Genomic DNA, 14,865 nt, shown 5'->3' with positions numbered 1-14,865 from the left:
CCCGGTGGGGGTGCCAGAGCCTGGCCCAGGCTGCCCAGGGGGGTTGTGGAGTCTCCTTCTCTGCAGACATTCCAACCCGCCTGGACACTTTCCTGTGTAACCTCATCTGGGTGTTCCTGCTCCATGGGGGAATTGCACTGGATGAGCTTTCCAGGGCCCTTCCAACCCCTGACATTCTGGGATTCTGCGATTCATGCATGCAGGGGCACAGCCAGTGCCACACGCTGCCCCATTTCCAGCAGGAGCTGCCGGGTCTCATCCTGCTCCTGAACTGCAACATGGGCACCCACCATGTAACACCGCGGGATGGTTGTCACCCACCTCGGCCTTGAAGTTCTCCAACTCCTCCTTCAGGGCTGAGATCTCCCCGTAAAGCTGCTCGATTAACCGGTCCCTGGGAAGGAGAGACACCAGGTATATCTCCAGTGCAACCAGCTGTGTCGGTGACACGGGGACGTGTCCTGGGAGGGGAGATGTCCCCTGTGCCACCATGGCTGCTGTGCTGGGACTGCTCACTTGTCATCCTTATTCATCCCGTTCTGGCTGTTGAAGTTGAAGGGGTCGCTGCTGAAAGAGCTGCCAAAGATGTCGTCAAACTTATTGTCAAAGAGGCTCTGTGGGGAGAGCACAGGGACCTGGCGTGAAGCCACCACCACATGGGAGCCCTCAGCCCCTCATGTCCCCGGTGGCACTGCCGAGCTAGGGACTGGATCTCCCCTGTTGCTCCCAGGGTGCTGAACACGTTGAACACATTGGACACAGAGCATCTCTGATCCATTCCCACTGAACTCCCGGGGGCGAGAGCCCCAAGGCCATGTCACCATGTGTTCCTTTCCCTCCGGCAGTGCTCAGTGCTCGGGACAACCCTTGGTGGGGAGGGATGTGAAGGACCTACACAGGCACCCAAGGCTGAGGGGCGATGTTGGGAAGCCACACATCTCCAGTGCTCAGCACTGGAGGGCACCAAACCACTAACAGAAGCACCGTGAGGTGAATTCAGCCTGGCTCAGAGCTGGCAGCACCCAGCACCCTCCCTGTGATGCTCCCCAGCACCCAAGGCCATTCCCACCATTCCAGCTCCCACCACGGCATGGTTTTGGCGAAGTAACCCCAGAGTTGGAGCTGAAGGGCACCCATTGTCCTCTCTGCAGCCCGAGGGACATGGGCAGCGCTGTGGCGGCTCACCTGGGGGCCTGTGTCCATCTCCACCAGGTCTGTGATGGGCTCGCTGTCGGGTGAGGACGCCTCGGCGGGGATGACCACCACGGGGCTGATGTGCTCCGACAGCGCCGAGGCACGCAGGAAATTGGGAGGGTTCTGGGGAACAGCGGGGGAACAGGGTTGGGTGGGGAGCACCAGCACCAGCACCAACGTGGGGCTTCCCAGAACCCCAGACTGGCTGGGCTGCAGGAGCTCTGCAGATGCCCAGCCCAGCCCTGCTCACGCAGGGTCACAGAGCAGATCACACAGGTGGGTCCAGGCGGTTGGAATGTCTCAGAGCAGGAGACTCCACACCCGCTCTGGGCAGCCTGGGCCAGGCTCTGGCACCTCCCAGCAAACAAGTTGCTGCTCATGTTCACATGGAGCCTCCTGTGTTTCAGTCTGTGCCCGTTGCCCCTCACCCTGGCGTTTGGCACCATGAACAGAGTCTGCTCCATCCTCTGACACCCACCCTGAGCTACTGATCCCATTGAGCAGATCCCTCTCAGCTTCTCCAGCTCAACAGCCCCAGCTCTCTCAGTGTCTCCTCATCACAAAGATGCTCCAGACCCCTCAGCATCTCTGTGTCCCTCCGCTGGACTCTCTCCAGTAATTCCTTGTCCTTCTTGAACTGGGGAGCCCAGAACTGGACCCAGTCCTCTAGATACGTGGATGGTCCAAATCCTGCCCTGGCGCTGATCTGGCTGCCCAGACACAAGGAGATGGAGTCAGGACCCACAGGGACAGATCCCAGCAAGGGCTGCGGGTCGGTGCAAGGGGATCCCAACCCCTGGCAGCTCCATCCCGCCAGATCCTACCTAGGGAGGGACACAGGGATGAGCCTCAGACCCCATGACCCCACACTGTCATCAGCCCCAGGAAGCTGGTCAAGGAGACCCTTTTTGGTCACTCTCCCAGTGCCTGTTGCTACTCCTGGCCATGGGGACAGCGAGCAGGGTTTGGGGACCACAGGGTCTCACCTCCGGCAGCTGCGGGATCTGGATTAGCCTCTTGAAGTACTGGAGGTTGCTGGAGCGGTAGAAGAGGTCCTTCAGCCTGCGAGGGGCAGAGAATGCTCAGCGACGGCTCTTGCCCAACCCTGACACCCCACCCCAAATGTGGGTGGCTCCAACCCCTTGCCTGGCTCCAGGAGGGTGTCACCGGGCCACCATGCTGCCACCAAACCCATGGTGGGTTCTTGGAAGACCCCATCGCCACCCCACCCCTGGCAAAAATGGACTGTTGAGGTTTTCTCCTATAAATCCAGGACCCGAGAAGCAGAGAGAAGGACCTGACACTTGAGCAACCTGGTCTGGTGGGAGATGTCCCTGCCCATGGCTAAGGTGTTGGACTGGACAACCTTTCAAGGTCCCTTCCAACGCGAACCACCCTGTGAGTCCATGAAACCATGAACAACAGCAGAACAGCCACACTGGGTGGGACTGAGGCACAGCCACCTCCCCGTGCTGTCCTCACCGAGGGACAGCTGAGAAACGTCCCCATCGCTCCCACCACGGCCCCAGCCATCAGCAGGTTGGGGGTCTCCTTCCTGGAGACCATGTCTGCACCATCACCAGGAGCAGCTCGCCAGCAGCAGGGCTGCCTCCCACCGGAGCCCCAGTTTTGGGGGGTAATGGCAGGGCCTGGTCCCCTCCCGGCCACCCCGGTGTCTCATCGGTATCTCAGTGCTGTCAGTACCCGCCCAAAGGTCCCTGCCCGGGGGTCGGAGCCAGTGCACAGCCCCCCAGCTGGGGACTCCAGAGCTGTCCCCACAGCTCTCTGTGGGGATTGCAGCCTGTGACCTTGAACTGAGCTGTCCCTTGGCACCGTCACATCCTCCCGCAGCTCTTGGTGGCCAGTTTTTGTTTTGACTGCCCTAAATAATCACGTAGCAGAGGGCAGGGCACCTCACTGCTGGCTCTTTATCAATCTCATTTAAAATATGGTGAGAGGACCAGTTCCAGCAGCATCCCTGGAGGGCACCTGAGACACCCCTGGTACAAAACACAACCACTTATTTCCTCTGTGCAGTTCCTAATGCAGGGGAGACCTGACCTCACATCTCACAGAGTGGGATGCATCCAGTCCAAGCCCCGCCATGGGCAGGCACATCTCCCACCAGAGCAGGTTGCTCAGAACCCTGTCCAGCCTGACCTTGAACACTCCAGGGATGGGGCACCCACAGCTGCTCTGGGCAGCCTGTGCCACTCACCTCAGTGTCACCTGCACTTCTCAGGGCACTTCCATTTTTCCCCAGAACTTTTGGAAATAAATACATTTGCTCCCACTGCACATCCCCCAGCACCACCCTCATCGTGCAGCATTTCTTCCCCACGTCCAACTCAACCCCATCCTTGTTAAGTTTAAAACTCTTGTCCCCTGTCCTGTCACTGCAGGCCCTGGTCAAAACTCTCTCCATCTTTCCTATAGCCCCCTTTAAGGATTGCACATCCACCACAAGGTCTCCCTGGAGCCTTCTCCAGGCTGCACAGCCCAGCTCTCTCAGCCTCTCTCCAGGGCAGAGCTGTTCCAGCCCCTGGACCATTTCAGTGGCTCCTCTGGCCCCGCTCTGCCAGGTCCGTGTCTGTCTTGTGCTGGGGACCCAGAGCTGGACTCGGTGCTCTGGGGGTCCCAGGAGAGCAGAGCAGAGGGGGAGCATCCCCTCCCTCCACCTGCTGCCCACGCTGCTGCTGATGCAGCCCAGGAGACACTTGGCTTTCTGGGCTGCAAGCAGACACTGTCAGTTCATGTCTCATCTGTCATCTACCAGTCCTTCTCCACAGGGTTGCTATCCATCCATTCATCCATCCATCCATCCATCCATCCATCCATCCATCCATCCATCCACCCATCCATCCATCCATCCATCCTCCCCCAGTCTCTGCTGGTGCTGGGGTTGCCCTGACTCAGGTGCAGGAGCTTGCACTTGGCCTGGTTGAACCTCATGAGGTTCACATGGACCACCCAGCCTGTCCAGGTCCCTCTGGATGTCACCCCTTGTCCCCAGCGTATCAACTGCGCCACTCACCTCAGTGTCACCTGCACTTCTCAGGGCACTTCCATTTTTCCCCAGAACTTTTGGAAATAAATACATTTGCTCCCACTGCACATCCCCCAGCAGCACCGCTGGCACCCCGCTTTCTGCAAGACTCCCCAGGGAACCCCCAGTTCTGCAGCACCCAAAGCTTCCATCCTTTGGCCACCCCTTTTCACAAGCCCCTTCGGGTTTGTGCAACTGGCATTTTGTTTGAAATTCAACAGAATTGGAGGTAAAATCACTTTTCCCCGTCCCATGCCCCCAGCACTATGACCGTGAGTCCCTGCCAGAGCTTGTGCAGATCCCCCGAGACAGGAGCATCTCAAACCACTTCCACATGCTGCTTGTGTTCTACCAACACATCCCTCTCCCAATAGACCCACTGCAAGAAGAAAAAGCTGCTAAGGGTGCAGAGCACCCTGCCCACCCAGCACCCAGCCCATGGCATCCCTGGGGTGTCCCCCCAGCCAGCCCCCCCATGCTTGGCTTCCCAGCCTGTGCCCAGGCAGCACACCTACAAATTGCAGTTAAAACTGCAATTAAAGGGTTTGATGGTTTTAAATCATCAGAGATGCTGTCAGCGGCTGAACGGCCTCGTTAGAATTAATAATGCTGTTATCTGGTAATTCAATATCTGTGGATGAGTCGAGTGGAGCGGCCGTCCTGGAGGGAGCTCCGGGAAAGCCAAGAGATTGAAGTGGGTTGGATTTCAGAGCAAGATCCTCCATCACTGGGCAGCTGAGCCCCGGCACAGGGCTCTGGTGTCGCACAGGGCTCCGGCGTCCCCCTGTGCTCCCTCCACACAGGCAACACCCCCGGGCATTGTGGGTGGCAGGGGGAGCCATCACCCCAGGCTGGGCACTTACTTTCTGAACTGCTCCAGGAAGCGATCCCGGTGGCCCTGCAGCGTGTCCGCTGGCAGACCTGGAAGAAGAAGCAAGTGGAAATGTCACCGGGCATCTCCATGGTGGAGAGACCTCCATAGATGAGGGGACAACCTCCAGCACAACCACCTGGTGACGGGTCTTTCCCAGAGACAATCACCCTCCTTGTGGGGTCTGAACGCTCCGGGCTCGGTGTCCCGCTGCAGGATGGGATTGTGCCCCCCCAGACACCCCCAGGGCAGGGGACAGCAGTGAGCTGGCGGTCAGGCAGCTGCCACCATGACTTGAGGTCCTGGGAGATGTGGGTTTTGCAGGTTTTTTGCCTGCCCAAAGCCAGGGGTGCCCCAGTGGGCACCATCCCCATGGCTAAGGGGTGTTCACAGGGCAGGCTCCAGGGACAGCTTGGTCCCCAGCGCTTGCACCTCCTTGTCCCTCCCGGTGATGCCCCTCACCCCCTCAGAAAGGCTGGGAAGGAGATGGGGATGGATGTGAACAGCCCAGCCTGAGCAAGGCGGTGACTCTGGTGTCCCACTCCACGTCCCCTTGAGGTGGTGGCGCTGGGGACACTCACAGGAGTGCAGCTTGAAGAGCAGCTTGACAGTGTAGTCATAGAGGTGGCTGCAATCCAGGATCACCTGGATGAGCGGGGCCAGGCGGCACTGCCCTGCGGCTGTCACCGACACCGACCGTGACATGTCCAGGGAGCTGAACACTGTGGGGACAGAGAAGGGGATCAGGCTCCGGCAGCACCGGCAGGTGCCACACCACAATGGCTGCGCCCACAAACATCACCCAGAGCAAGAGACCTGCACCCCTGACACCCACTGGCGCTGGAGGACCCAGCCTGCTGTCCCTCAGGTGTTTGCAGGCTCAGTGCGAGGGCAAATTCCCACCCGAGACCCCCATGCTGCCCGGGGACACCTCAGCCTGGCACCGGGGGCAGGAGGTGGCCTGTCCTGAGCCCCAGGAGGGTACCGGGGCACGGCTCTGGTCCCCCCAGGACACACAGCCCCGGTGCCCTGCCCATCCCCCAGGCATTCCGGGAGATGCCCCCAAACCAGCCGGGAGCAGCTGGCAGCACATCGTGTCCACAGCACCAGGGCAGTGCTGGAGTCACCATCCCTGGAGGGGTTGAACAGACAGAGGTGAGGTTCTCAGGGACATGGGGCAGTGCCAGGGGTGAGGAACAGTTGGACTCAATGATCTTATAGGTCTTTCCCAACCAAAATGATTCTGTGATTCTGTAATTCTATCCTCTGCCATTGTCATGCCAAATTGCATCTTCTGCTGGGGTTGCAGGATGTGCCCCATGGCACCAAAGTCCTTCTGCCAGGGCTGGGGCCAGCCTGGGGCACGGGGCGATGTCCAGTGACCAGCTTCATCATCCAGACTTGCGGGTCCCCCAGGAGCCGGGACTGCCCCCCTGCAGAGCTGCCGGCAGGGCGGGCAGGGTGCCGCAGCTTCATCTCCATCCAGCAACGCGCCCCCGACGGGCAGAGCAGCCAGAGCTCCTGGGAACACTCTGGGGACAAGGCTGCGCCACAGGGATGAGTCCCACAGCACCGTCACCATCCCAGCATATGGCCATGAGATGAGGGTTCCCTCAATACAGCCCCATGCCGCCAGCACCCACAGCCTGCTGCACACAGCTGATGGAAGCTTGCCCCCAAATTGCTCTAATTTACTTCAAAGCTGATCCTGCTCGAGCGGGCAGAGGCTCGTGACAGTCCTGAGGGCTGGGACTGAACTGTTTCACCCCTCAGCTGCTCCTGCAGGAGGAAGGCAGGTGCCCCCACGCCTCCCCCAGAGCCAGCTCTGCCGCCAACACTCACGGCAGCTCATGTTCAACGCTAATAAAAACCAAAGCCTGTCGCAAGCCCACGAGTAAGAACAGAAGAAATTCAGCCAGGGGAGTCTGCTGGAGCAGGAGAGCCCAAAGTCTGGGTGGTGGAATCACAGAATAGTTTGTGTTGAAGGGCCTTTCCCAACTCCCCCAGTGCCCCCCTGCCATGAGCAGGGACATCTTCACCAGCTCAGGTTGCTCAGAGCCCCGTCCAGCCTGGCCTGGGATGTCTCCAGGGATGGTTCAGCCACCACCTCTCTGGCCAACCTGGGCCAGGCTCTCACCACCCCCAGGGGCAACAATTCCTTCCTCATGTCCAGCCTGAATCTCCCTCCTTTACTTTAAACCATCACCCCCTGTCCTATCACAACAGGTCCTGCTAAAAGTCTGTCCCCATCTTTCTTATGAGCCCCTTTTAAGTCCGGAAAGGCCACAACAAGGTCTCCCTGGAGCTTCTCTTCTCCAGCTGAACAGCCCAGCTCTCTCAGCCTGTCCTCCCAGCAGAGCTGTTCCAGCCTCGCATCATTCCTGTGGCTCCTCCGGCTCCTCCAAGCGATGGCCGTGGTGGGGAGCAGGCTGGGGAACTTGCCCAGTGTCACGCACGCAGGGACCTCAGCTAATAATAATTTTGGGGAAGTACCCAGAAAAGAAACGAGCTGCGATGTGCACAGCTCAGCTCCCACAGACCCCCACCCAAGGCAGTGCAGGGACTCACCCGTCTGGAAGAGGTTCAGCTCACACTCCAGGTAGTCAAACATCTCCACCGTCAGCTGAAAACTACGAGAAAGGGATGAGGATGGTTGGGAAGTGTCCCTGCAGCCACTCATGGGCCTCAACGTGTGCCAGGTGCCACCCCAGAGGGACGAGCGGCTGCTCTGGTGTGGATGCACCAGCCTTGCCTGGGTGCTCTGCCCAGCCCCAGCACCATGGCAGGGTGGGGTGAAGCCGCAAGGTCCCGTCCCCAGCTCGGTGGTCTTGCTGGGGAGGGTGGCAGCACCATCGTACCCCCTCTCTCGCTTTCTGCCCCTGCCCGGTGCTCACAAATTATTGACGTCGTTCTCTCCTGCCTCGTCCAGCTGCCGGTCGGACATCTGGAGATTGCCAGGGAAGCGGGGGTTCTGTGGGGAAACAGGAGTTGGAAAAGGGTTAAAGAGGACTTGGGGAATGGTTAAACAGGAGACAGAAAGGTTTTTGATCTCCACAGCTCTGGCAGCACCAGGGTGGCCGATCTGGCCGGCGGCTGTGGTGCAAGAGACTGGGGACAGCTGTTAAGATACAGTGAGGGAGTGATGCCGGGGAGAGGGGGCTGACACCAGATCTGCTGAGCCCCGGTGACCGCAGCAACCCCAATCCATGGCACCTGTATCCGCCCCAGCAAGAGAAGTCAGTGCTCCCTGCACTCCTGGATATGGGGCCACCAGCGTCACAAGAGCTGGAGGGGAAAGAGCCGATATCTGCTCTGGGGAGCAAAGCCTCTTAGAGTCACAGAACAGTTTGTGTTGAAGGGACCTTAAACCTCCCCCAGTGCCCCCCCTGCCATGAGCAGGGACATCTTCACCAGCTCAGGTTGCTCAGAGCCCCGTCCAGCCTGGCCTGGGATGTCTCCAGGGATGGTTCAGCCACCACCTCTCTGGGTACCTGGGCCAGGCTCTCACTACACTAACACTCTTCATGCTGCCCAGGTGTTTTGGGGAAGGTCCCATCACAGCTCCAAACCAAATCCAGGTGACAGGTACAGCCCGGCTTCATAAAGTAACCTCCTTCCAGCAGAGCTGGGAAAGAAAGGCAACGCCACGGGTACCAAACTGCAGCTGGTCACTGTGAGGACGATGGCACTCGAGGCCACACGGGGATGCGCTTGTGTGTCAGCCCACCATGACCTTCCAACGGCTCTGGGCAGCGTCCTGTTACTTTAACACCACAAGCATATTCTCTTTTATTCTGTAAGAAAGCATCTGCCTAAATAATAATTTCTATTGATCAGAGTGTGGCTTCCCGAGGCACAACAGGACACGCTGCATCCCTGACAACAAACCACTCCTCACGGCCCCAGCAGCCGGCACGGCACACGTGGAGCTGACCCGGAGCCCATGAAGCCTCTCCAGGCCAGGACTGCCTGGCAATGCTGCTCCACAGCCTGGAAACAGCTCCTGACCAAGGGGAAAACCCACCTGGGGTGGCTCCCTGAGATGCTCCCATGCACAGGAGCAGCCATGGCCCAGAGCTCAAAGAGGAGAGGGAATAAATGGACAGGCAGTGATTGTTTTGAGCTGGGGAAGCACTGGGGGGGACAGGATGGGACATCATGCTGACTCCGGCCAGGACCACAGCATCCCCTGTGTGGAGATGTTTCACCAACCAAGGCAGAAGCCCTGGGAGCAGCGAGGCTGCTGGGGACCAAGAGGTTTGTTCTGTGCCACCTCGTCCCCATTTCCTGATCTTCCTGGTGAATCTAAGGTGAATTTCTGGTCTGTGATGAACTGGATGCTCACAAAGAAACCTTAAACTCCTGACTCTGCTGAAGTTCTGTTGAGAATAACTAAACTGTGCATGCTCAGCAGCGCTCAGATTAAGTCAATCATTATTTCCCCATCGATCCTGAATTCCCAGGCTGACTTGTTGCTCCCACTCCATTTTTCCTGGCCATATGAAAAACTTATTTTAGAAAGTGCTAGAGAACCTTACACCCGAACTTCAGTCCCCAGCAAAGGGAGGTTTCTATACTCATGTATTTAATTTCTCCTCTGCTCTGCTCATTGCACCAACAGGGACACCCCCAGCCCAAACCCCGGCATCCCCTTCCTGCATCCATGGTGACGTAGAGAAGCCAGCCTCCAATGCAGGGTTTTCTGGGGGATTTACACCTCAATCCCCCCAAACTGGGGGTTTGTTACTGTTTCTTGTAGCTGCCCCCCACTCCCAGCCCAGCCCTGATTCCCCACAAAACCGTCCATCCCCAAGGTGCTGGTCCTTGGGTCACTTTATATCCAGGCTGAGGATGGGCCCTGGCAGCCCGGGACATGTTCCAGGATTGGTCACGACAGAGGAGAGGACCCTCGGGGGTGACAGCCCCTGTCCTGCCACCTTTGTCACCCCAGCGCCCCATCACCCACCCCTTGCTGTGACCGTGGGGAGGGTCCGATGCTCACCTTGGTGTGAAACTCCATCTTGGTTCTCAGCAGTTTGAGGTAGATGCTGCAGAGCTGCCCGTAGCCCTCGCTCAGGTGGCCCTGGGGACACCAAAAAGCTGGTGAGACCTGGGGCAGGTTGTGACAAAGGCTTCTCCCCTTGCAGTGCAAGCGATTCCCTCCTCATCTCCCCCCAAACCAGCCAAAACGCTCCTTGCTGACACAGAGGCTGCGGACTGGCTTGCAGTGAATGTGCCAGAAAGATCTGGTTAAGACCTTTTCAACACCTTCTCTGCAGATTTCAATGCTGCATTTGGCCCTCAGAGCTGAGTTTAATCATTTTGGTTGGAAAAGCCCCTCAAGATCATCGAGTCCAACCATAACCCACCCCTGACACTGCCCCATGTCCTGAGAACCTCATGTCCGTCTGTCCAGCCCTCCAGGGATGGTGACTCCAGCACTGCCCTGGGCAGCCTGTTCCAATGCCCCACAGCCCTTTGGGGAAGAAATTGTTCCCCACATCCAACCTCACCCTCCCCTGGCGCAACTTGAGGCCGTTTCCTCTGCTCCTGGCGCTTGTTCCTGGGGAGCAGAGCCCGACCCCCCTGGCTCCAAGCTCCTTTCAGGCAGTTCAGAGATCAGAAGGTCTCCCCTCAGCTCCTGTTCTCCAGCTGAACCCCCAGGTCCCTCAGCCGCTCCATCACACTTGTGCTCCAGCCCCTCACCAGCTCCGTTCCCTTCTCTGCACTCTCTCTAGTGCCTTAATGTCCTTCTTATGATGAGGGGCCTAAAACTCAAGGTATTCAAGGCACAGCCTCACCAGTGCCCAGTACAGTAGCACAATCAATTCTCTAGTCCTGCTGGCCACACTATTCCTGGTACCAGCCAGGATCCTTTTTGGCCACCTGGGCACACGCTGGCTCATGTTCAGCCACTGTCACCAACACCCCCAGATCCCTCTCTGTCAGGCACTTTCCAGACGCTCTTTCCTGAGCCTGCAGCGTTCATGGGGTTGTTGTGACCCAAGCACAGGACCCGGCACTTGGCCTTGTTGACCCTCAGACAACTGGCCTGAGCCCACTGATCCAGCTGCTCCAGACCCCTCTGTATGGCCTTCCCACCCTCCGGCAGATCAACACTCCCATCCAATCTGGTGTCATCTGCAAACACACTGAGGGTGCACTCAATCCCCTCATCCAGATAACTGATGAAGAGATTAAACAGAACTGGCACCAATACTGAGCCCTGGGGACACCACTCGTGACCGGTCACCAACTGGATTTGGCTCCGTTCACCGCAACTCTTTGGGCCCGGCCATCCAGCCAGCTCTTTACCCATCACAGATACACCATCCAGACCATGAGCTGCAGCTTCTCCAGGAGATGCTATGGGATACGGTGTCACAGGCTTCACTGAAGTCTAAGTAAACACCATCTACAGCCTTTCCCTTATCTACTAGTTGTGTCAACTTCGCAGAGGAGATCAGATACAGGACCTGCCTTTCATAAACCCAGGTTTTGCCATAAAATAGGAAGACAGCATTTGATTTTGGTGGGATATTGAACAAAAGTAGCAGTCCCAGCCCCGGGAGGTCACAGCAGCCACAGCTGAGCATCTGCTTAGCCCTCAGAACCCGGATCCTCCCGGGTGAGACCGCGGTCCAAACCAACACCTGGGCCTGGCCGGGCACTGGGTGCTGCTGAGGGACCCCCAGGGTGTCCCTCATCCACTCCCAGTGTCCCTCAGCCACTTACCCACATCCTGCTCATGTCGCTCAGCTCATTCTTGTATCTCACGGAGTCTTTCAGCACCTGGAGGGAGGAGGAAGAGGATAAGCAGGCAGTGGGCAGCACACCAGGGCAAGGTGTTGCCATATGCAGAACCGTCCATCGGGATAAGGAATGGGAGATCTGGGTGCTTTCCCAGCCCCGCAGCCCACTGCTGGTGGCATCACCCCCAGCCCCAGGGTGCCCCAGTTTCCCCATCCGCAAACGGGACAGGAGGATCCCGGCTGGCAGCTCCTGCACCGACACCAACGCCCTGTGCCAGGGAGTTTCCTCTGGCACCGGGGGCTGCAGCGTGAGGGTGTGTGTAGAAGTGGGGGATCCTCATGCAGACCTCCCAGGAGGGAACCGACCCACCAGCACCTCCCACCACCCCATGCACTGCGGGGACAGCATTTGGCCCCACTCACGTTGGAGTGGCCATCCCGGAGGAGTTTGTGGAAGACGTGGCAGAACTTCCAGCAGAGCACAGCGTTGCCCGACAGTGGCAGCCGGTTCACCACCGACCAGAAGGTCTGTGCCCCCTTCTCGTGGTGCGTGCCCAGGATGCACGGTGAGGGCCGGTCAAGGAAATGCTCCTCTCCCCTTCGGCGGTGATGGAGATTGGCCCCCGAACCCGGCTGGTACCCACAGAGGGGAGCTGGGCCACTGCAGGGAGCTGATGAGCTGCCAAGCCCGGGCACACGCTGTCCCCAGGGGTGGCACGTGCCGCCCCCTCTCCTCCAGCCCCACTCCATCGCTTGGGAACACCATGGTGGGCTCAGGGCTGGGGCTGCGTCTCCACCAAGCCCCCCTGGCCGTGATACTGGGGGTCTGCTCCTCACGGCAGCATGCTCACGAGCACCTTTGGGGATCAGGCACCCTCAGCCAAGGGCAGACAACCTGCTGCAGGCGTCTGTCCCTCGCAGGGGATGGCAGCGCCGAGAGCACAAGGCCGGGCAGCCACCTACAAGCAAAGGTGCAGCAGGAGGAGCCGGGACCCCGCGCTGTGCCGGAAAACCCCAGCCATCACTGAGGGCCCCTAGGGTCCCATCCAGCCCCCTCCAGCACTGGCCCGGCTGTGCCAGCACCTCTCCCCACACATCTCCTCGCCGCTGCCCCTTTTCCAGCCCTGCTCCCACGCTCGCTTGTCCCGCGGCCAACTTTGGGAAGGATATTTCTGGCATGTTTCTCCTTGACAGCCACTTCCTGCGCATTAATGGCCTTATTGATGCTGACGGTCTGCAAGAGAGAAGTGCGGGGGGGTGAGATGGGACGGGCTCCGGCTCCCCCTCAGTCCCCCCTCGTCCCCAGGGACCTCCCGGCTCTGCCGGCACCTGTCGCTGGCTGGGTCCCATTCAGGTCCCCAGTCCCTGCCTGTGCCAGCTGGATGCCACCCGGTGCCGGATGCCTTTCTGGGATGGGGCTGGCATCCGTGTCATTCAGCTGCTGCCAGGATTCATTTACTCAACATAATAACGATGCAATTAAAGCAGGGACCACAAAGGACCCTCTCCTGCCCTCAGTTCACGGGGAACATTTGGTGGCTCTGCTCTTGGGGGTGCTGAGCGCAGAGGGTGTTTTGGGGGGCACAGGACGGTGAGGCCGAGTGGAGCAGGACCAGGGCTGCCCGCGCTGTGTGGTGGCAAAGGACACAACCTGGCTTCATCAGCACTCAAGTGGAGCAGCAGCTCTGTGACTGCTGCTGTTCCGCCCCAGCGCTCCAGCCGGACACGGCCCCGGCTGTGGGACCAGAAGGGCAGGACACGGACCCACTGTCGTGGTGCACAGAGCTGCCCTGGCTGCACCCACTGCCACCTCCGCACCCACCACAACCGGCACATCTCGGCTCGGCCACATCCAGCCACGGCACAGCCGGTCCCGTCGCCCTGAGCTCCCTGGCCCCACTGGAAGCCACGCAAGCCTCCCGCGGGCAGGCCTGCAGGCAGCGTCCCCTGCCCAGGGCCGCAGGCAGCGTCCCCTGCCCGCCAGCTGCCCAGACTCACAGCGCCGGTGTCGGGGACCCCGGGAAGCCCCACTGGGCAGAGTCGCCGCTCCATGGAGCCTCTGGAGAGGCAGCGGCAGCTGCTGGAAGCGTTGGCTGGGCAGGGTTTCTAACCCTACCCCGTTCCTGCCCCGCGGGGAGCAGTGCCTGCAGCGGGGGACACCACAGCTGATTCTGCTTGGCTGCAGCTCAGGGGAAGTGCAGTGATGTTGGCCCAGTGTCACCCCAAGCTCCTGCGTCCCTTGCGGTGATGCTGAGCACTTGCCCAGTACCTGCTCCACGAGGATCTCACTGCCGAGGGAAGAAACTGTCTGGCTCAGCATGGCCAGAAGCAGCTAATAACTGATATAAACCAATTAAAGCAGTGGGATTAATCCAGGCACCTTCCTACTGCAATCCTTCTTGCACCCCCATGTGCTGCCCTTTCCCAAGGCGGCTCCATCACAACAGACCCCAATGACTCTGTGCTGAGCGGGGCTGGGGGGCCTTGCTCGTCCTGGCGCTTGTTCCTGGGGAGCAGAGCCCGACCCCCCTGGCTCCAAGCTCCTTTCAGGCAGTTCAGAGATCAGAAGATCTCCCCTCAGCTCCTGTTCTCCAGGCTGAACGCCACACGTCCCACCTTGAAATGAGGGTCCTGGACCACACGGAAAAAGCCAAGCGCAAAACCAGAGCTGGCGCATGTGAGCTCGTGGCCAGCGGCAGGATGGGGACACTGTGGGACGTGTCCCTTGTCCTTGAGAGACCAGGCAGGGCGGTCTCCAGCGGGAAGCAGCGCCAGCGAAAGCTGGAAATGGAGCTCCCAGTTTAACCACTGCTTCCTGATGGCTGTTCCTGGCAAAGCAAGGACACGTTTTTCCAAGTGAAGCGTCTCCCTGTGACCCCCCCAGAGTGGGGAAACACGGGGTGGGTGACGGGGTCTGGCAGCCCTGGCTCTGCCTTCAGAACCCTCCATCCCGACGCCCCCGCTCTGTTTGAAGCAGACGTGATGTCCATGTGGATGAGGGA

At 59.4% G+C, this 14,865-nt stretch overlaps 1 protein-coding gene across 2 annotated transcripts in view; it reads right to left on the bottom strand.

Moving 5' to 3' along the window:
- The window catches only part of HIP1 (huntingtin interacting protein 1), a 53,440-nt gene that overhangs the window by 12,164 nt on the left and 26,411 nt on the right, over positions 1–14,865 (bottom strand). For both annotated transcript variants that reach the window (XM_065037324.1, XM_065037325.1), the window contains exons 2-13: positions 13,034–13,097; positions 12,287–12,429; positions 11,847–11,903; positions 10,114–10,194; positions 8,006–8,082; positions 7,680–7,741; positions 5,693–5,833; positions 5,104–5,161; positions 2,181–2,256; positions 1,186–1,317; positions 517–614; positions 322–394 (exon numbers count right to left, since the gene is read on the bottom strand). In XM_065037324.1, the coding sequence (XP_064893396.1) occupies positions 322–394; positions 517–614; positions 1,186–1,317; positions 2,181–2,256; positions 5,104–5,161; positions 5,693–5,833; positions 7,680–7,741; positions 8,006–8,082; positions 10,114–10,194; positions 11,847–11,903; positions 12,287–12,429; positions 13,034–13,097 (1,062 nt within the window). The remainder of the gene's footprint in view (positions 1–321; positions 395–516; positions 615–1,185; positions 1,318–2,180; positions 2,257–5,103; positions 5,162–5,692; positions 5,834–7,679; positions 7,742–8,005; positions 8,083–10,113; positions 10,195–11,846; positions 11,904–12,286; positions 12,430–13,033; positions 13,098–14,865) is intronic.

Source organism: Columba livia, chromosome 20, assembly GCF_036013475.1.
Source record: "Columba livia isolate bColLiv1 breed racing homer chromosome 20, bColLiv1.pat.W.v2, whole genome shotgun sequence".
Lineage (NCBI taxonomy): Eukaryota > Metazoa > Chordata > Aves > Columbiformes > Columbidae > Columba > Columba livia.
Note: the sequence above shows the minus strand (reverse complement) of the source record. Positions and strands in the feature narration are given on the sequence as shown.